The sequence below is a fragment of the Chiloscyllium plagiosum genome, unplaced genomic scaffold, assembly GCF_037043375.1.
Source record: "Chiloscyllium plagiosum isolate Xiang-an unplaced genomic scaffold, Cpla_swu_hap1 HiC_scaffold_25, whole genome shotgun sequence".
Classification (NCBI taxonomy): domain Eukaryota; kingdom Metazoa; phylum Chordata; class Chondrichthyes; order Orectolobiformes; family Hemiscylliidae; genus Chiloscyllium; species Chiloscyllium plagiosum.
Genome location: NW_028270163.1, coordinates 7,840,511 through 7,863,498, shown reverse-complemented (window position 1 = coordinate 7,863,498; position 22,988 = coordinate 7,840,511). Strand labels below are relative to the sequence as shown.

At 47.1% G+C, this 22,988-nt stretch overlaps 1 protein-coding gene across 2 annotated transcripts in view; it reads right to left on the bottom strand.

Annotated features, from left to right (window-relative positions):
• The window catches only part of spata20 (spermatogenesis associated 20), a 431,519-nt gene that overhangs the window by 293,368 nt on the left and 115,163 nt on the right, over positions 1-22,988 (bottom strand). For both annotated transcript variants that reach the window (XM_043714385.2, XM_043714386.2), the window contains exon 9: positions 3,582-3,656. In XM_043714385.2, the coding sequence (XP_043570320.2) occupies positions 3,582-3,656 (75 nt within the window). The remainder of the gene's footprint in view (positions 1-3,581; positions 3,657-22,988) is intronic.

The following is a 22,988-nucleotide window of genomic DNA, read 5'->3' as shown; positions in this document are numbered from 1 at the left end:
CGCTGAGCTGGAAGGTTCATTTTCAGACATTTCATCACGATACCAGGTAACATCTGAGAGTGGGTCATGTCATTTTGTGGCTAGTTAATGTTCATGTAACCTGGTGGCTAGTTTTCTTCCTGTTTGTTCAATGTAGTGTTTGTTACAATTCTTGCAAAATATTAGTTTTGCATGTTGTCTGTATAGGGTCTTTCAAGTTCATTAGCTGCTGTTTTATGTATACGGACCAAATATTGAACTACAGAAGCAATCATCCCAACATCCACAAATGAAGCTGCATTAGAACATTATTTCAATGAGCCACCACACACTGCAGCACAGAGGAACTAAGCAGAGCAAAGGAAAATCACCTTTACAGTGTACTCAAAAAGAACGAGCACCCAATGAACACAGTCCGCTGATTTCTCAGCAACAAACCCAAACAAGCAGACAAAACGCATCCAGAAACCCTAGCCATTCTTCCCTCATCAAAGACATCTCAGAAATGACTGCCAAACTATTCAAACCCTTTGGCATCATGGTAACCCACAAACCCAACAATGCAATAAAACAGCAGTGATTGAACTTGAAAGACCCTGTACAGACAAGCAAAACTAATGTCATTTACAAAATACCTTGAGAGAACTGTAGCAAATACTACATTGGATAAACAGGCAGAAAACTAGCCTCCAGGATACACGAACATCAGCTAGCCACAAAACGACATGACCCACTCTCACTAATATCCTTACATACGGATGAGGAAGGACACCACTTCGACTGGGACAGCACATCTATCTGAGGATAAGCCAAACAGAGACATGCACGAGAATTCCTTGAAGCATGGCATTCCAACTGGAACTCTATCAACAAACACAGTGACTTGGATCCCATTTACCACCCCCTGAGAAAAAGAATAGGAAATGATGTCGCCAAAGGAAACAATGTCACCAGTCCAAGGAAACTCAAACGTATAAATAGAAAGTGGGCGACACCACCAGTGCTACATTCAAGGTTCACTGAAGATGTTACCTAGTATGGTAACGAAACGTCTGAAAATGAACCTTCCAGCTCAGTGAGCAAACCTACATCCAGAACCACATGCAATGGATATTTTCCAACCTACACCTCTCCCTTTGATGTTTCTGAAAGATTTAGCCTTACTCTCCTCTTGTTTCTCGTAAATATTCTGTCCTCTGTAATTTCATCTGAAAACAGAGGATGGAAACACTTAAGTCTACCCAAACCATCAACTCTCAACTTCCACACTATTACTAAATTGTCTAACTGATTGTTCAACATCCAGGACAAGATGAACAGAAATGTTCTCCTACCGAATAATGTGACCAAGACCACTGTTGGCAGTCCCACAACAAACCACATTCCCTAACCAGCGATGGCATCCCTCTTCTTGACAACTGTCTCGAGGTTGAACCAGAATGTTCACCTTCCTTAGTTTTATAAATGACTTCTGGAAGAATTTATGAGCCAGATATCCATCATGCCATTGCTAACACCACCGATTTGCACCTCTGTGACATCAACTGCCTCTGGCTTGCTTTAGCTCTTCTCCTGAAAATACCCTCATCTGTACATTTGTTACTTCCAAATTTAATTACTGGCCAGAATTCCATAGTCCAGCCTCTGTAAACTTGAGATCAGTACAAATTTCTGCTGCTCTTGTCATAAATCACATCCAGTCCAAATGTGTGACTTCATTAAGTGCCCCTGTGCTCAGTGACTTAGACTGGTTCTCAGACAAGTAATGCTAAGATTTTAACATTGTCAGCTGTGGTCAAATCTTCACATCTCTCTATTTCTCTGTAACTTCTCCAGTGCGCAGCTCTCCAAGAGACAAGAATATCAATGATCTGCTAATTCTGAATGTTTAAGCTGAAATTTAATGGTCCATCATAATTCAGCTATCAAAGTCTGAAGCTTTGGGAATCTCGCACTAAATCCCTCTGCCACTCTATCTCTCTGTTTTGAAGATATGTCTTAAAAACAAATATCTTATTATTATGTGGCACAATATCAAATTTGTTTGTTAATACTCCCAAGTACCACTCCAAATTGTTCCAGTACTTTAAAACATGCTATCGCAATGCAGCTGATATTGTTGTTCTACAAAAATGGTTGTGTTTCAATGCACTCCTCCAGACTGTGTTACACCACCCAGCCTCTTCCAGTGTTTCATTTGAATCGGTTTGCTCACCTCTACGGTAGCAGAGACAGAGAATATAAAATCAAGGATTTACATTCAGCCAGAAGTCAGTTATGATGCCATGGAGAGAGATAGCATCAATCATTAGGAAAAGTAGCTTGTGATAACCTAGAATAGACTGTCTGAAAAAGCAATGGGACTGATTCAACACTAATCTTTGAAAAGAAGTTGCATAAAATACTTGAAGGGGAAAAATTTGCAGGGAGATTGGGAAAGGGCAGCAGGACTAATTGATAGATAATTCAAAGAGGTGGCAGGTAGACAATGGATCCTCGTGTGTTCTATTATGCTATGATCTCATGACTGATGGCAGTATTATAATTTCGTCCTCTGTGTCCCTATAAAGAAGTGAGAAAGAATCCTGTGCTCCTGTTCACTCTGGCAACATCTGCAAGGAAGGGGGAAGTACGCACGTAAAGAAATAATGAAATCAGGATCTGTTGTGAAGTCCTTGCAGTGTAATAGCTCAATGATCAGTCTCAAGGTTCACCCATAAATGCTATAGTTTTGCAAGACACTGCAAGAAAACCTGCTCACAGGTTGGTATAAAATAAACAACTGCAAATGCTGGAGATCTGAAACAAAACAGAAGTTGCTGGCAAAACTCAACAGGTTTGCAGCATCTGTGAGAAGAAAGCAGAGTTAACGTTAAACACAGAACTGCTTGATGAAGAGTCACTGGAGTCAAAACGTTGACCACTTTCTTCCCACAGATGCTACCAAACCTGCTAAGTTTCACCAGCAATATTCCCATTTGTCCCAAACTGGTACCATGTCTCAACAAGGCCAATAGCAGCTTAAACCCTAAATAGAGAGAAAGAGAGAGAGAGAGAGGGAGGGAGAGAGAAGAAAAGAGAGCACAAGCGAGCGAGTGTGCACACTCACACAAGAACAAGACCAATAGATATCAAGAGCAAGGACAAGTGGGAGAGCAAAACGAATAGCAAGAGGGGGCGAGAGCAAAGTGGGAGATGGAGAATGAAAGGGAATACAAGATACAGCGAAAGAAAGCACAAGATGCAGTGCAAGGAAGCACGAGAGCGAGCATGCGTGCAAAATAGAGAGAAGAAGAACATGAAAGAGAAATTGATGCATTGCTTAACAGGGAAAAAAAAAGGGCGGTAAACAAATCATGACTGTAACTGGATGCATGTTAAAGCCCTGACAGCAGAGTTTTGAATGAACTCAAGGCTTTGAAAGAAAATATGGAGCGCCTGCAAATGAGCCCAGGGGTGTCATTCCTTTCAGAAACATAAGCATTACAAAACCAACTTCCAGTTCGACATAAAATATGTAGGGGCAAAGAAAATGAAATGAACTGTTATATTCATGATACAGTCCCCAGCAAGTGGCACTCAAATGGTAAACAACGACTTACCGGGTCACTCAGATCTCGGGAGACGTACAGCAGAATGTCTTGAGCAACATCCGCAAAGAATGTGTCACCAGAAATCTGTGGAAAGATGCATTACTGTTTAGACTCTGAACTACTGACTGAGCAAAAAGGATGCCCAACTCAATGTAGAACTAGGTTAATGACAAACAGCAGTGAAGCAAAACTTTCAAATTTACATATACACATACTTCTCAATACCAAATACCATCAAAGATATTTTTGTAAGCTCTCTGAAACACGGCACATGTATATTTCTTAACATAATTATTGAAGGGCACACCATCAGCAGCCTTATACAGCACGGCGGGGGGGGGGGGGGGGGGGGGGGGTGCAGAGTGTACAAGTCAGAACCTGCAACATGATTTTAAATATGGAAATGTGGTTAACAACGGGGTGCCACACAGGTTTTCTACACTGTACCACTTTGATGCAAAACTACACAAAGTTTTTACTCAGCTCCTAGGGGAAAACAAACTATATTCATTAAGCTATCAAAATCTAGGGCAACACTCAGATTTTTCTACCGATTCCGATTCTTTTTGGTTCAATGAAGAGTGCCTGGGGGCATACCAGAAGCAACACCAGGCACACTTTAAAGTGAGGTGTCAACCTGGTGAAGATATAACGTAGGACTACTTATGTGCCAAAATGTGGAAGCAGCATGCAATAGTCAGGGTTGAATAGCCTCAATGAACAAAAACAGAAATTGCTGGGAAAAAACTCAGCAGGTCTGGCAGGATCGGAGGAGAGGAAGCAGAATTAATGTTTCAGGTCCAGTGATCCTTTTTTAGCACTGACTATAATGAACAAATTAGATCTAAGCTCTGCAGTCCTACAAAATCCGCTTGTCAATGGTGGTGTACATTAAGTAACTAACAGAAGGAGAAAGCTCCACAAACATCCTCAACAGTAGGGCAGTCCAGCACATCAATGCAAAAGGCTGAAACATTTGCATCAGTCTTCAGCCAGAAGTGTAGAGTGGCAACCTTTTAACATACTCTAAGATCAAACTAACCTACATACCGTACATTTTACTATCATCCATGTTCCTATCCAAGAGTCGCTTAAATGCTCCTAATGTCTGACTCTAACACCGCTGCTGGCAGTGCATTCCACGCACCCACCACTCTCTGTGTAAAGAACCTACCTCTGACATCTCCCTGAAATCTTTATCAAATCACGTTACAATTATGCCCCTTCGTGATAGCCATTTCCACCCTGGGATAAAGTCTCTGACCATCCACACTATCTATGCCTCTCATCATCTTGCACACCTCTATCAAGTCACTTCTCAGCCTTCTTTGTTCCAATGAGAAAAGCCTTCGCTCACTCAACCTTTCTTCATAAGACAAGCCCTCCAGTCCAGGCAGCGGTCTGGTAAATCTCCCCTGCACCCGCTCTAAAGCTTCCATATCTTTCCTATAATGAGATGACCAGAACTGAACACTATATTCCAAGTGTGGTCTCTCTATAGAGCTGTAACATAACCTCATGGCTCTTAGACTCAATCCCCCTGCTAATAAAAACCAACACACCATACACCTACTTAACAACCTGATCAACTTGGGTGGCAACCTGAAGAGATCTATGGACATGGACCCCAAGATCCCTCTGTTCCTCCACTTTACCAACAATCTTGCCTTTAACTCTGTAATCTGCATTCACATTCCACCTTCCAAAATGAGTCACTTCACACTTTTACAGGTTGAACTCCATCTACCACTTCTCCGCCCAGTTCTACGTCCTGTCAATGTTCTGTTGCAAACTACAACAGCCCTCCACACTATCCACAACTCTACCAACCTTCGTGTCACTGGCAAACCTACTAACCCATCCATAGCATCTGAGGAGCAGAAAAATCGACATTTCGGGCAAAAGCCCTTCGTCAGGAATGAGACTTGTGGGCCAAGGGGGCTGAGAGATACTCTGGCCATCCTCTTGTTCCTCACATAAACATAGAATGCCTTGTGGTTTTCCTTAATCCTATCCATCAAGGCTTTTTCATGTCCACTTCTAAGCTGTCCTAGCTCCAGGCTTCAGTTCCTTCCTAGCTACCTTGTAACCCTCTTTAGCCCTGTCTGATCCTTGCTTCCTCAACCTTAAGTAAGCTTCCTTCTTCCTCTTGACTAGATGTGCCACATCTCTTGTTATCCAAGATTCTTTCACCCTACCATCTTTTCCTTGCCTCAGTGGGATAAACCTATCCATCAAGTGCTCCCTAAACAACCTCCACATTTCTGTCGTACACTTCCCTGAGAATATCTACTCCCAATCTATGCTCCACAGTTCCTGACTAATACCATTGTAATTCCCCCTCCCCCAATTAAATACTTTTCCATTGTGTCTGTTCCTATCTCTCTCCATGCATATAGTAAAGGCCAGGGAGTTGTGATCACTATCATCAAAATGCTCTTCCACCGAGAGATCTGACACCTGACCTGGTTCGTTGCCAGGCACCAAATCCAATATGGCCTCCCCTCAAGTTGGCTTATCTACATATTAAGTCAGGAATCTTGACAAAATCTGCTCCATCCAAACTACTTTCACTAAGGAGATTCCAATCAAAATTAGGGAAGTTGAAATCACCCATGACAACAACCCTGTTACTTCTGCACCTTTCCAAAATCCACTTCCCAATCTGCTCCTCCATGACTCTGCTGCTACAGGGGAGTCTGTAGAAAACTCACAATAAAGTGACTGTTCCTTTCCTGTTTCTGACTTCCACCCACAATGATTCAGTAGACAAACCCTCCTTCACAACCTCCCTTTCCACAGTTGTTATACTATCCCTGATTAGCAATGCCACTCCCACACCTTTCTAACCCCCCCATTCTTTTTGAAACACCTAAACTCCGAAACATCCAGCAACCATTCCTGACCCTGTAATATCCAAGTCTCCGTAATAGCCACAGCATCATAGCTCCAAGTACTCATCCATGCTCCAAGTTCATTACCCTTATTCCTGACACTTATTGCGTTAAAATAGATACACTTCAACCCATCACACTGACTGCAACTTTGCCCTATCAACTGTCTATCCTTCCTCACAGATTCTCTGTACACTGTACATACCTGGACACCAGCTACCTCATCCTCTGATCTGTAGCTCTGGTTCCCGACCCCCTGCCAAACTAGTTTAAACCCTCCCGAAAAGCTTTAACAAACCTCCCCTCTAGAATATTGGTACCCCTTTAATTCAGGTGCAACCCATCTTCCTTGTACAGGTCCCACCTTCTCCAAAAGGTATCCCAATGATCCATATATTTGAAGCCCTCACTCCTACACCAGCTCCCACCATCAACAAAGCACAAGTCAGGAGTACAATGGAATACTCTCCACTTGCCTGGAAGTGGAGCATCACTCAGTTGCAGCATCACTCGAGAAGCTTGACACTTTACAAGCCGAAATGGGCTGCTTGATTAGCAACCCATCCACCACCTTCAACATTTACTCCCACAACACCAACACAAAATGCAGCAATATGGACCACTTACAAGATAACTCATGAAGGATCATACAACTGTCACTTTCAAAGTGTGACTCTACCACCAGCAGGGATACGTGCAGCAGATGCATAGAAATAATACCATTTGGAAGCTCTTCTCCAAATCGCAAACTATCCTGACGTGGAACTACTTTGCTGTTCCTGGACTGCCATTGGGTCAAAATACTGAACTCCCATCTTATCAGGACTGAGGGTGAGCCTACACCACCAATCACTACAATGGTTAAAGGCAGCTTACCACCACCTCTTCGATAAGGGATTGTATTACAATTAAAGATGAACGAGTAATGCCAGTGCTCCACGAGTGAATATTTTAAAAAGAAAACTCAAATAACAACTTTTTAAGTTGGAGCTCACAACCTTGGGGTATTGAAATTCAATTGCTGGACCATTGCACCTCACCTCAGTGTTTGGCAACAGGAAAAGAAGAAGTACCTAAAGTTCAATTATCTGTTTGAGTACAGATCTTGTCACCTAATCAACCAGTACTAGATGGTGCAGAGGGTACCTTAGTGAAGGGATGGGAGACAACACAAAGAAAGACTACTTAAATGTGATGATCCAGTTGATCTCACCTCACTTCATGTATCTGAGTGTGAAACTGCTCAAAACATCTAAACTGGAAATATTCTAAGGATCGGATGAATCTTTGTGTTTACAAGCTGTGCAAAAACTTTCAGGATGCAAGTCTAGAGTGATGGAGTAGGCTTTTGATGAACAGGTTCCAAAACAAAGTGCAATCAATCACAACTTAGTTCCTACTAGCTGTACATCCACAATACAGAATTATTTTCAAACTTATTACCCTTAAATTTACTCTAAGAACCTTTAACTCACTCCATAGTTGATGATATGACAACGTCAAAGGAGATTTGCTCTCTTCCCAAAATATGCTGCTTACCCTAGAAGTATTAGACAAGCATTGTGCAGGGAGCTTTATTCCATCCAGCCTACATTGGATCATGGAGCGTTTTGAAAAGTTATTATCAGGTGGAATTTAGCAGCAGTGATGCACTGTTGGGAGCCCCATGTCATCGTTCCACAGGTGGGTGTAATATTATTCTGAGACAGTCAGCCACTTCGAGTCATAGAGATGTACAGCACGGAAATAGACCCTTCAGTCCAACTTGTCCATGCTGATCAGATAGCCTAAATTAATCTAATCCCATTTGCCAGCATTCACTCTAAACTGTTCGGATTCATGTACCCATTCAGATGCCTTTTAAATGCAATAATTATACCAGCCTCCACCACTTCCTCTGCCAGCTCATTCCATACATGCACCACCTTCTGCATGAAGAAGTTGCCCCTTAGGTGCCTTCTAAATCCCCTCTCACTTTAAAATGATGCCCTCTAGTTTTGAGCTCCCCTACCCTGGGAAAAAGACCTTGGCTATTCATCCTATCCTTACCCCTAATGATTTTATAAACCTTTATAAGGTCAGTCCTCAGCCTCTGATGCTCCAGGGAAAATAGCCCCAGCCTATTCAGCCTCTCCCTATAGCTCAAATCCTCCAACCCTGGCAACATCCTTGTAAATCTTTTCTGAACCCTTTCAAGTTTTACAACATCTTTTCTATAGCAAGATCAGAATTGAATGCAGTATTGCAAAAGTGGCCTAACCAATGTCCTGTACAGCCTCAACATGACCTCCCAACTCCTATACTCAATGCTCTTACCAAGAATAGCAAGCTGACCAAACGCTTTCTTCACTACCTTTATGCCTGCAACTCCATATTCAAGGAAGTATGAACCTGCACTCCAAGGTCTCTTTGTTCAGCAACACTCCCCAGACCCTATTATTAAGTGTATAGATCCTACCTTGATTTGCCTTACCAAAATGCAACATCTCACATTTATCTAAATAAACTCCAGCTACCACTTCTCAACCCATCAGCTCATCTGATCAAGATCCTATTGTACTCTGAGAAAACCTTCTTCCCGGTCCACTACACTATCAATATAGGTGTGATGTGCAAATTTACTAACCATAACTCCTACATTCACTTCCACTGTCATGGACACCATCAGGTATCTCCACTACATTAACAGTCCAGTGGTGGAGAAATCCCACCTTAGAGAGCTGCTAGGCAGAGGCCAGCAACCTTGGAGTCCCACCTCTAACAGTAGTCACTGCTTTAACTTCACTGTGATCTCCCCAGAAGATAAGTGATGGGTCCCATCTCATGTGCTTGAAGACAGTTATGTGGTAAGGAGGGGATGCTCAGGAATTTTTGCCTCAGCTGGAGAGGAGGGGTGATGGGTGGGGGATCAACAGAAAGTGTGTAGACATGGCTGTCTGTGAGCTGCTCCCTCTCACCCAGAGTCCTACAGTCAGGCACAGAGTGTCTGTGAATGAGGGATTCCCCTTTAAAGGCCACATGAGCAATTTCAAGGTCCAGACGAATGCCAGCATCGACAGATGAGATCCCTAGGTATTCGCTTAAGGCCCTCAAAAATACCTGCTGGACTCGATCACAGGGAAGACAAAGGGTGGATAGATTCCTGGAGATCAATTCTCCACCCCTCCCAACTTTAAAACTGCATTGTTATAAAAGTAGGGACAAGCATCTCCCTAACTACTCAGCCAGAAAAATAAGATTCTCACTTCTCTTAGCTTAAGATTGATTTCAGCCAACGATTCAACTGAGAATACTGCCAATAAAAGGTGAGAGAGAAAACAAATCCTTTCATATAAAAGACTGACAACTGACAACTTGTAAGTGAGTGGTTTATCCAGGGGAATGTAATGAATGATGCTTCAAGGTGTCCCTAGGAGTTAGGGGTAATGAGATTGGTGTCTGCCATTGTTTGGGAGGTTAAGCAGTACAAAGAATAAGTGGCTTAAGTCTTCAGCAAATTCTCGTTTCCTGTAAACAATGTCACTTATTGATTTCACCATGTTACTAGCTGATTAATGCTTTTCAAAAGCTCAGTCCTGAAATACTTCCAGCCATCACTCAAAGGCAGGACAAAGTAAAGCAGGCTCAGCTACTGGGAACTGTTTAAGGTCACAATCACAGTAGGGCTACTGATGCCAAGCTGAGTCACTGGCTACAAGTCTGATTCTCACTGGAGTATAACACTCTCAGTCAGTAGTCTGTCAGTTCAACATTCTGCTGAGCAGAAGATCCAGTATAATACTGAGAGAATGCCACATTGTCAGATATGCTGTACTTCAGTTATGACCTTCAACCAAAGCCCAGATAGCTCTCAAGATTTGACCATGCAAGTCAGATTTACGATTATGATTCCAAGACTATAATGATTACTTTATGAGAACAGATTGCATAAATTGGTTTTGTATTCTCTTGAGTTTTGATAGCTGAGGCATGACCTAATTGAGGTGACTATAATGACAAGAGCTTTAAAATAGATACTGCACAGAAATATTATTTCCGTGGATGCAGAATGCACAACTAAGAAACACATCGTAACATGAAATGTAAAATCAGGAAGCACTTTTTCTACAAGTGTGACTTTCCAAACAGCAGAAAGAATTTTTCTCAATCTACATATGCTTTCCTTAATAACTTGTGAACTCCAGTCAAATCATCCCTTATGCTTCCTCTCCTCATAATTTAACCCTTGGCAACTCAGTGTCATTTTGATAAACCCTTAAAGGCTAATGCCTTTCCTAGGTGTGGCTTAGAACTGCTCACAACAATTCCAAGTGTTGGCTAGCCAGGGTTTTGTACAGCTGCAACTTCTAGGTCCCTGTATTCTTATGTTCTAGACGTAAAGGTCAGACGTCCACCAGTCATCTTGACTGTTGTGTCTTTTCATAACATTTTAATGATCTGTGAACCTGGATTCCAAAATGTCTTCCCCATTTCCAACCTTTCACCATTCAACAAAGTAACATATTCAAACCTTATCAAATCCACTGTGGATGATTCCACATTTGTCTGCACTGAACTTCATTTGCCACCATTGTGCCCAATCCTACAATGTCTCATCCATGTTTATTCTTACATCTACACAGCTTATATTGCTGTCTAACATTGTGTTAACAACAGATCTGGGTATGTGACTTTTGATCCCATCATTTACACCATAACAAAGCTAGACGTAGTCGAGACACTAACACCAATCTCTGTAACTTCTGCCAAGCACCTCTTGGCACATTATGCCAATTGATCTCAATCACACTTTCCTGCCTTTCAGCCAATTTTCTATTAAGGACAACAATCTCCCTTCAATTCCATGAACTTCAACTTTAAGCTACTTAAGAGTAACTTTACCACATGCGTTCTGTGAATTCCTATTAAGTAACATCCAGAGACATTTCCCAGTCTGTCACTTTAAACTAACTTCTTAATAAAAATACACTCAGGTATGGCAGGCCTCCATGCTGGCTGTCCTTGTCCATCTTGTTCAAATACCAACCACCCCACTCATTGCCCCAACTGGGGTTGAAATTACCAATTTTCTCCCATCCTCGACACATTCCTGATCATGTCGGTGGTCCAGTTACCATTATAACTCTCCACCTGATGACCAGAATGTCTGTCACACGCAAATTAAACCATTATAATTCTTCAGCCAATTGTGCATGGCATTAACAACATCATGACAGGCACTAGTGCTCCCCCAATCAGCCCCCAAGTAAAGCCTCCATCATTAGACACGCCTCTATAGTTGCAGTGGTGAAACTCTTCTCACCAAATCTCACCATGGTCTGTCCCCTTGCTCCTCTGGCACTTTTTCTTTCATTTTAGAACTCACTTTATTCCATATCTCTCATTTAAAATCCTTGTTCTCTACTTCTCCTCCACGTACCATGTCAAGTTTCTAAACAAGCTGTCTCCATTTGTTTTCTCTCTCCACCTCTGCTCCAGGAAACTTCTCAACCTTGATGGCTTCAGCCTTCATTACAATCAACATGTTGTTGTTCCTTGAGTTCACCAACTATCTATCCCCCTAAATCTCTCCCTCCCTCATATCCACAGCCACTTCCTTGATCTGACCATCTCCTATGGCTTCAACACCATCATATTACTCACAAAAAAAAACACATCTGATGACTTTTTACATCATTCTCCACTCATATCCCACGTGTCCCTCCAAACCCCACATCCATCTACATCTGCCTCTTAAATTAAAACTTTTTCTCCAATTCCCTTACAACTGCATTCTCCAAATCTCAAATTTTTTAGTTTGGCCATCTGCTACATCTATCAACTGCACACGTTCACTTTCAACACCCTCATCTCCATTAAAATCATTACTGTGTCTCACCCTCCCCATTCTGCTTTAGTGTAGCCATCAACCCACTTCCCTTAAATTCATATGATGCAGATCTGGAAGGATACGGAGGACAATTGGTTTAGTCATTCACTGCCAAATTTGGCTGGAGCACATAATGAAATATCAGCTTCTGCACTTATATGCTGTTATTTTTCACTATTCCAGGAACTTTTAGAAGACAAGAAAACAAATGTAGCTTTTTATTCAAGCGCAGGCTGTTCTAAAGTCCTCACCCCTGCCTCTTCCACCCTCACCTCCAACAATATTTGGAGTTCAAAGATTTCTTCATCAGTAAGATCAAGACTAACTGATCAGCTGCTTCTGCCATTTCTTGTCCTTCTGCTAGGATGTCAGATCAAGCTTCTTCTGTTGCTGCTCTCACCCTGGGCCTATATTTTTACATTCCTCTAAGTTCTCACTGATGTACTCTTATGCATTTTCCAAGCTCATCTTGTCCCAGAGTCTCACCTCTTACTTTCTCTACCTTGTTTCCACTAAACTACTGACCAGACAACTTCCCATCCTCGCTCTCAAGTTAACTGATATACCTAATGGTTTTCTCTCTCTCTCCAGGCATTGTCCTCCTGTTGTCACTCTCTCCTCAAAAAGAGACAAATCTTCCATCCTTGCAAACAAAAGCTCCATCTGCTATTTCACAAGTAATATTCAAGCAACATGATAGAGACTTTTTCAAACAAAAGAGAATCAAACTATTGCCCAAAGGCAATATCATCACTGAATTCCCCTATTATCAACATTCTGGGAGCTAGCATTGACCAGAAACTGAAGTAGCCATATAAATACTGTAGCTACAAGAGCAGGTGAGATGCTAGGAATCCTGCAGCAAGTAATTCACCTCCTTCTTCCCCAAAATTTGTTTATATCCACAAAGCATAAATCAGGTATGTGATGGAACACTCCTCAATTATCTGGATGAGTGCAGCTCCAACAAACACTTTAAAAGCTTGACACCATCAAGGACAAAGCAGCCAGCATGATTGTTTATGGCTATGGTGCCATTCAGTCACTCCACCATCAATTTTTGGTGCCACTGCTGTTGTTTTCTACAAGATGCACTGCGGATATTCACCCAGATTCCTAAGACAGCACCTTCCAAACGCACAACCACTTTCATCAAGGACAGCAGATATACGGAGAGACCACCACCTTCATATTCTCCTGCAACACACACCATGCTGACTTGGAAATAAATCACCATTCGTTTCAGTATTGCTGGGTCAAAAACCTCGAACACCCTCCCTAATGAAATTATGGTCTACCGACAGAACATGGACTGCAGTGGTTCAAGAAGACAGCTTCCCACCATCTTCTTCACGGTAACTAGATTTGGGCAGTGAATGAATACAGTCAACCAATTTGGAGTGAGGTGAGGAGAAATTTCTTCACCCAGAGATTGGCGAGCCTGTGGCATTCACTACCACAGAAAGCAGTTGAGAATAAAACATTGTGCAGTTTCAAGATGGAGTTAGATACAGCTCCTGGGGCTAAAGGGATGAAAGGAAATGGGCAAAAAGCTATTTTGCTACGATTATTTTTTAATACAATTGAATTGGATGATCAGCCAAGACCATAACGAATGGCATTGCAGATTTGCATCGCTGAATGGCCTACTGCTGCTCCTTGTTTCTGATTCTATGCAATACTGGCTTTGCCAGCGATAATGGCATCTCCCTGTGTCAAAGAACTCTGTTCCACCACTAAATCATTATCAAAGTCACAAATTAACATAATCTGTAACTCCACTAAAGGAATCTTACGTGAACTACTTCCAGTGGCATCCCACATTCCTACACAATGTCTGGCATGAGGTACCTGTGAGAGCTATTATCGCCACTAGAAATTTCTCTTCAAGGAGAGTCAAGTTCTCAGTTGAAGCTCTAGATGTTTCACTTCAATTTTTCACTGCAACAGCTACACTTGAAAGCTTGCAAGATGTAACATTATTGTAAGACATTGCAGCACTTCATTCTTGCAACTCTCCACCAATGCAAATAGACTCACATTGATGGGTTGTAATCACACATTTAGAGCAGGTAGCACAATTGATAAGCATTTCATAAATGTACAAGGGTACACGTGCAGGCAGTGACACTCATTGGAGTGAGATGGGACACAGAAATCCTGAACTCTGAGCAGATTGAACACCTCGGATATTATCATCATCAAAGCAGAAGAGTCTCCAGATGAAAGTGAAACATTAGATGATCTGTCAGATTGTCCAAAAGCAGTGAAATTCCATGCACAAAATGAGGAACCTATCCATGAATGAAAGCAAAAGTCACCATAGTCCCAGAGACTGCTGTAGAGAGTCAGCCATTGCTGAGTTTAAACTGAGGGTTACCAGACATCAGGCAAAGGTATTAGTTCGGAAGGTGGGGCATTCATGGTGACCTCAGCTAATACAGGAACTGAACACACACTGTTAGTGTCACTCTGCATCGTAAACCAGCTGTCCAGTCAATGGAGCTAACTGACACCCAATGAGAGTCAACCTATGCCATAAATTATCTATTACTCCAACCTGTGGATGCACTGTGTTCTCCGGGGAAAGACAGATGGAGGGTAGCACCAACAGAGTGCAAACTGACATGCCGAGCAGAGCCTCAAACTTGAGGTTAATGGAAGATATATGGATGACATGTACCAACTATGCAATCTCCTCTCATCAGGGGACAACCACAGGAGTGAAGGTTAGGTCTCAAGGGACAGCGGTGATGGGACATCCTCAGTCCCTGAATCCAGACTGAATCATGCTCTCATCAGAGGCAATCCCATACATCAATGCATGGGATTCCAAATGTCCCAACTCCCTGCATGATTCAGGAACCCCAAGGACACTGGCCATGGTCATCTATCACAATGGAGCACAATGAGGCAGCACCACACCTCCACATCAATCTGAGATGCTGGGAGAGCACCTCATAGAAAGTGACCATACAAAAGTAAGCTAAGTGCTTGGACTGATAATTGTGCTTTGCTGAGTGTATTATTTTGTTATATCCAAATTTGTTTAATGTTTACTGAAATAAAAGGTTGCGTAAATCTATAAAAAATTGGACATTTTCGCTCACTTGCTACGAAAATGTTCATCTAGGCCTTTTCTTTACCTCCATATGTGAAGATTCCTACAGAAGCCTGGATCCGATTTCCATAAAATTAGTTGTCCAAAGCTCTGCAGACCTGTGTTCATTGAACCACATTGGTTCCTGGTTTACTAATGCCTCAATGTTACATTGGTCAACCCTGGTCTCAAATCCACATATGGTTTCATCTCTACCAAAGTCTGTAATATTCCAAGAGACAAAAAAACTGCAGGTGCTAGAATCCAAAGGAGACGAGTTGTTGGGATAGGGGGAGCCATAGATACATTGCTACCCCAACATCTAGTCCTGAAGAAGGGTGAAACACAAAATGTTGATATCTCCACCGCCTGATGCTACCTGGTTTGCTGTGTTCCTCTCTCTCGTGATGATGCGTGGCTCTCTCCCTCCTGATGGTGCCTGCCTTGCAGTGTTCCCACAGCCTCCTAATGCTGCCTGAATTGCTGTGTTACTCTCCCTCTTGATAATGCCTGACTTGCTGTGTTCCTGTCCCTCCTGATGCTGCCTGCCTTGCAGTTTTCTGCACCTGCTGATACTGCCTGGCTTCCTGTGTTCCTCTCCATCCTAATGCTGCCTGCCATGCTGTGTCCCTCTCACTCCTGAAGCTGCCTGCCTTGCTGTGTTCCCCCTGCCTCCTGATGCTGCCTGGCTTGTTGTGTTCTCCACCTCCTGATGCTGCCTGCCTTGCTGTGTTCCTCTTGCTCCCGATGCTGCCTGGCTTGCTGTGTTCCTCTCCCTCCTGATGCTGCCTGCCATGCTGTGTCCCTTTCACTCCTGATCTGCCTGCCTTGCTGTGTTCCCACCGCCTCCTGATGCTGCCTGGCTTGTTGTGTTCTCCGCCTCCTGATGCTGCCTGCCTTGCTGTGTTCTCCACCTCCTGATGCTGCCTGCCTTGCTGTGTTCCTCTTCCTCCCAATGCTGCCTGCCTTGCTGTGTTCCTTTCCATCCCGATGCTGCCTGGCTTGCTGTGTTCCTCTCCCTCCTGATGCTGCCTGCCTTGCTGTGTTCCTCTCCCTCCTGATGTTACCTGCCTTGCTGTGTTCCTCTCCCTCCTCATGCTGCCTGCCTTGCTGTGTCCCTATCACACCTGATGCTGCCTGCCTTGTTGTGTCCCTCTCACTCCTGATACTGCCTGGCTTGCTGTGTTCCCCTCCCTCATGATGCTGCCTGGCTTGCTGTGTCCCTCTCCCTCCTGATGCTGCCTGGCTTGCTAAGTTCCTCTCCCTCCTCATGCTGCCTGGCATGCTATGTTCCTCTACCTCCTGATGCTGCCTACAATGCTGTGTTCTCCACCGCCTGATGCTGCCTGCCTTGCTGTGCTCTCCACCTCCTGAGGATGCGTGCCTTACTGTGTTCACCACCTCCTGATGCTGCCTGGCTTGCTGTGTTCCTCTGACTCCTAATGCTGCCTGCCTTGCTGTGTTCCTCGCCCTCCTGATGCTGCCTGCTTTGCTGTTTTCCTCTCAATCCTGATGCTGCCTGGCTTGCTGTGTTCTGCTCCTCCTGATGCTGCCTGCCTTGCTGTGTTCCTCTCCCTCCTGATGCTGCCTGGCATGCTGTGTCCCTCTCACTCCTGTTGCTGCCTTGGTTTCTGTGTCCCTCCCCCTCCTAATGCTGCCTGCCTTGCTGTGTTCCTCTCCCACCTGATGCTGCCTGCCTTGCTGTGTTCCTCTCCCTCCTGATGCTGCCTGGCTTGCTGTGTTCTCCACCTCCTGATGCTGCCTGGCTTGCGGTGTTCTCCACCTCCTGATGCTACCTGGCTTGCTCTGTTCCTCTCCCTCCTGATGCTGCCTGCCTTGCTATGTCCCTCTCACTCCTGATGCTGCCTGGCTTGCTGTCTTCCTCACACTCCTGATGCTGCCTGGCTTGCTGTATTCCTCTCCCTCCAGATGCTGCCTGTCTTGCTGTGTTTCTCTCCCTCCGAATGCTGCCTGCCTTGCTGTGTTCCTCTCCCTCCTGATGCTGCCTGGCTTGCTGTGTTCTGCACCTCCTGATGCTGCCTGCCTTGCTGTGTTCCTCTCCCTCCTGATGCTGCCTGGCATGCTGTGTCCCTCTCACTCCAGTTGCTGCCTGGCTTTCTGTGTCCCTCCCCCTCCTAATGCTGCCGGCCTTGCTGTGTTCCTCTCCCTCCTGATGCTGCCTGGCTTGCTGTGTTCCTCTCCCTCCTGATGCTGCCTGGCTTGCTGTGTTCCTCTCCCTCCTCATGCAACCTGGCTTGCTGTATTCCTCATCCTCCTCATGCTGCCTGCCTTGCTGTGTCCCTCTCCCTCCCGATGCTGCCTGGCTTGCTGTGTTCCTCTCCCTCCTGATGCTGCCTGCCTTGCTGTGTTCCTCACACTCCTGATGCTGCCTGGCTTGCTGTGTTCCTCTCCCTCCTCATGCAACCTGGCTTGCTGTGTTCCTCTCCCTCCTCATGCAACCTGGCTTGCTGTATTCCTCTCCCTCCTCATGCTGCCTGCCTTGCTGTGTCCCTCTCCCTCCCGATGCTGCCTGCCTTACTGTGTTCCACTTCCTCCTGATGCTGCCTGCTTGCTGTTTTCCTCTCATTCCTGATGCTGCCTGGCTTGCTGTGTTCCTCTCCCTCCTCATGCAACCTGGCTTGCTGTGTTCCTCTCCCTCCTGATGCTGCCTGCCTTGCTGTGTCCCTGTCACTCCTGTTGCTGCCTGGCTTGCTGTGTTCCTCTCCCTCCTGATGCTGCCTGCCTTGCTGTGTCCCTGTCACTCCTGTTGCTGCCTGGCTTGCTGAGTTCTCCACCTCCTGATGCTGCCTGGCTTGCTGTGTTCGTCTGACTCCTGATGCTGCCTGTCTTGCTGTGTTCCACTTCCTCCTGATGCTGCCTGTCTTGCTGTGTCCCTCTCACTCCTGATGCTGCCTGCCTTGCTGTTTTCCTCTCATTCCTGATGCTGCCTGGCTTGCTGTGTTCTGCACCTCCTGATGCTACCTGCCTTGCTGTGTCCCACCCCCTCCGAATGCTGCCTGCCTTGCTGTGTTCCACTTCCTCGTGATGCTGCCTGCCTTGCTGTGTTCCTCACACTCCTGATGCTGCCTGGCTTGCTGTGTTCCTCTGACTCCTGATGCTGCCTGCATTGATGTGTTCTCCACGTCCTGATGCTACCTGGCTTGCTCTGTTCCTCTCCCTCCTGATGCTGCCTGCCTTGCTATGTCCCTCTCACTCCTGATGCTGCCTGGCTTGCTGTATTCCTCTCCCTCCTGATGCTGCCTGTCTTGCTGTGTTCCTCTCCCTCCTGATGCTGCCTGCCTTGCTGTGTCCCTGTCACTCCTGTTGCTGCCTGGCTTGCTGTGTTCCTCTCCCTCCTGATGCTGCCTGCCTTGCTGTGTCCCTGTCACTCCTGTTGCTGCCTGGCTTGCTGAGTTCTCCACCTCCTGATGCTGCCTGGCTTGCTGTGTTCGTCTGACTCCTGATGCTGCCTGTCTTGCTGTGTTCCACTTCCTCCTGATGCTGCCTGCCTTGCTGTGTTCCTCTCCCTCCTGATGCTGCCTGTCTTGCTGTGTCCCTCTCACTCCTGATGCTGCCTGCCTTGCTGTTTTCCTCTCATTCCTGATGCTGCCTGGCTTGCTGTGTTCTGCACCTCCTGATGCTGCCTGCCTTGCTGTGTTCCTCACACTCCTGATGCTGCCTGGCATTGATGTGTTCTCCACCTCCTGATGCTGTCTGGCTTACACAGTGTTCTCCACCTCCTGATGCTGCCAGGCTTGCTCTGCTCCTCTCCCTCCTGATGCTGCCTGGCTTGCTGTATTCCTCTCCCTCCAGAAGCTGCCTGACTGGCTGTGTTCCTCTCCCTCCTGATGCTACCTGCCTTGCTGTGTCCCTCTCACTCCTGATGCTGCCTGGCTTGCTGTGTTCCTCTCCACCGTGATGCTGCCTGCCTTGCTGTGTCCCACTCCCACCAGATGCTGCCTGGCTTGCTGTGTTCCTCTCCCTCCTGATGCTACCTGGCTTGCTGTGTTCCTCTCACTCCTGATGTTGCCTGTCTTGCTGTGTTCCTCTCCCTCCTGATGCTGCCTGGCTTGCTGTCTTCCTCTCCCTCCTGATGCTGCCTGTCTTGCTGTATCCCTCTCACTCCTGTTGCTGCCTGGCTTGCTGTATTCCTCTCCCTCCTGATGCTGCCTGTCTTGCTGTGTTCCTCTCCCTCCTGATGCTGCCTGCCTTGCTGTGTCCCTCTCACTCCTGATGTTGCCTGGCTTGCTGTATTCCTCTCCCGCCTGATGCTGCCTGTCTTGCTGTGTCCCTGTCACTCCTGTTGCTGCCTGGCTTGCTGTGTTCCTCTCCCTCCTGATGCTGCCTGTCTTGCTGTGTCCCTCTCATTCCTGATGCTGCCTGCCTTGCTGTGTTCCTCTCCCTCCTGATGCTGCCTGGCATGCTGTGTCCCTCTCACTCCTGTTGCTGCCTGGCTTGCTGTATTCCTCTCCCTCCTGATGCTGCCTGTCTTGCTGTGTTCCTCTCCCTCCTGATGCTGCCTGCCTTGCTGTGTCCCTCTCACTCCTGATGTTGCCTGGCTTGCTGTATTCCTCTCCCTCCTGATGCTGCCTGTCTTGCTGTGTTCCTCTCCCTCCTGATGCTGCCTGCCTTGCTGTGTCCCTGTCACTCCTGTTGCTGCCTGGCTTTCTGTGTCCCTCCCCCTCCTAATGCTGCCTGCCTTGCTGTGTTCCTCACCCACCTGATGCTGCCTGCCTTGCTGTGTTCCTCTCCCTCCTGATGCTGCCTGGCTTGCTGTGTTCCTCTCCCTCCTCATGCAACCTGGCTTGCTGTGTTCCTCTCCCTCCTCATGCAACCTGGCTTGCTGTATTCCTCATCCTCCTCATGCTGCCTGCCTTGCTGTGATCCTCTCCCTCCTGATGCTGCCTGCCTTGCTGTGTTCCTCACACTCCTGATGCTGCCTGGCTTGCTGTGTTCCTCTCCCTCCTCATGCAACCTGGCTTGCTGTGTTCCTCTCCCTCCTCATGCAACCTGGCTTGCTGTATTCCTCTCCCTCCGCATGCTGCCTGCCTTGCTGTGTCCCTCTCCCTCCCGATGCTGCCTGCCTTGCTGTGTCCCTCTCACTCCTGTTGCTGCCTGGCTTGCTGTGTTCTCCACCTCCTGATGCTGCCTGGCTTACTGTGTTCTCCACCTCCTGATGCTGCCTGGCTTGCTGTGTTCCTCTCCCTCCTGATGCTGCCTGCCTTGCTGTGTCCCTGTCACTCCTGTTGCTGCCTGGCTTGCTGTGTTCCTCTCCCTCCTGATGCTGCCTGCCTTGCTGTGTCCCTGTCACTCCTGTTGCTGCCTGGCTTGCTGTGTTCCTCTCCCTCCTGATGCTGCCTGTCTTGCTGTGTCCCTCTCCTGTTGCTGCCTGGCTTGCTGATATCTCCACCTCGTGATGCTGCCTGGCTTGCTGTGTTCCTCTGACTCCTAATGCTGCCTGCCTTGCTGTGTTCCACTTCCTCCTGATGCTGCCTGCCTTGCTGTTTTCCTCTCATTCCTGATTCTGCCTGACTTGCTGTGTTCTCCACCTCCTGATGCTGCCTGCCTTGCTGTATTCCTATGACTCCTGATGCTGCCTGCATTGATGTGTTCTCCACCTCCTGATGCTGTCTGGCTTGGTCTGCTCCTCTCCCTCCTGATGCTGCCGGCCTAGCTGTGTCCCTCTCACTCCTGATGCTGCCTGGCTTGCTGTGTTCCTCTCCCTCCTGATGCTGCCTGTCTTGCTGTGTCCCTCTCACTCCTGTTGCTGCCTGGCTTGCTGTGTTCCTCTCCCTCCGGATGCTGCCTGTCTTGCTGTGTTCCTCTCCCTCCTGATGCTGCCTGCCTTGCTGTATCCCTCTCACTCCTGTTGCTGCCTGGCTTGCTGTATTCCTCTCCCTCCTGATGCTGCCTGTCTTGCTGTGTTCCTCTCCCTCCTGATGCTGCCTGCCTTGCTGTGTCCCTGTCACTCCTGTTGCTGCCTGGCTTGCTGTGTTCCTCTCCCTCCTGATGCTGCCTGTCTTGCTGTGTCCCTCTCACTCCTGATGCTGCCTGCCTTGCTGTTTTCCTCTCATTCCTGATGCTGCCTGGCTTGCTGTGTTCTGCACCTCCTGATGCTGCCTGTCTTGCTGTGTTCCTCTCCCTCCTGAGGCTGCCTGGCATGCTGTGTCCCTCTCACACCTGTTGCTGCCTGGCTTTCTGTGTCCCTCCCCCTCCTAATGCTGCCTGCCTTGCTGTGTTCCTCTCCCACCTGATGCTGCCTGCCTTGCTGTGTTCCTCTCCCTCCTGATGCTGCCTGGCTTGCTGTGTTCCTCTCCCTCCTCATGCAAACTGGCTTGCTGTGTTCCTCTCCCTCCTCATGCAACCTGGCTTGCTGTATTCCTCATCCTCCTCATGCTGCCTGCCTTGCTGTGTTCCTCTCCCTCCTGATGCTGCCTGCCTTGCTGTGTTCCTCACTCCTGATGCTGCCTGGCTTGCTGTGTTCCTCTCCCTCCTCATGCAACCTGGCTTGCTGTGTTCCTCTCCCTCCTCATGCAACCTGGCTTGCTGTATTCCTCTCCCTCCTCATGCTGCCTGCCTTGCTGTGTCCCTCTCCCTCCCGATGCTGCCTGCCTTACTGTATCCCTCTCACTCCTGTTGCTGCCTGGCTTGCTGTGTTCCTCTCCCTCCTGATGCTGCCTGTCTTGCTGTGTCCCTCTCATTCCTGATGCTGCCTGCCTTGCTGTGTTCCTCTCCCTCCTGAGGCTGCCTGGCATGCTGTGTCCCTCTCACTCCTGTTGCTGCCTGGCTTTCTGTGTCCCTCCCCCTCCTAATGCTGCCTGCCTGGCTGTGTACCTCTCCCACCTGATGCTGCCTGCCTTGCAGTGTTCCTCTCCCTCCTGATGCTGCCTGGCTTGCTGTGTTCCTCTCCCTCCTCATGCAACCTGGCTTGCTGTGTTCCTCTCCCTCCTCATGCTGCCTGCCTTGCTGTGTTCCTCTCCCTCCTGATGCTGCCTGCCTTGCTGTGTTCCTCACACTCCTGATGCTGCCTGGCTTGCTGTGTTCCTCTCCCTCCTCATGCAACCTGGCTTGCTGTGTTCCTCTCCCTCCTCATGCAACCTGGCTTGCTGTGTTCCTCTCCCTCCTCATGCTGCCTGCCTTGCTGTGTTCCTCTCCCTCCTCATGCTGCCTGCCTTGCTGTGTCCCTCTCCCTCCCGATGCTGCCTGCCTTACTGTGTTCCACTTCCTCCTGATGCTGCCTGCTTGCTGTTTTCCTCTCATTCCTGATGCTGCCTGGCTTGCTGTGTTCTGCACCTCCTGATGCTGCCTGCCTTGCTGTGTTGCCCTTCCGCGTGATGCTGCCTGCCTTGCTGTGTTCCTCACACTCCTGATGCTGCCTGGCTTGCTGTGTTCCTCTGACTCCTGATGCTGCCTGCATTCATGTGTTCTCCACCTCCTGATGCTACCTGGCTTGCTCTGTTCCTCTCCCTCCTGATGCTGCCTGCCTTGCTGTGTCCCTCTCACTCCTGTTGCTGCCTGTCTAGCTGTGTTTCTCTCCCTCCTGATGCTGCCTG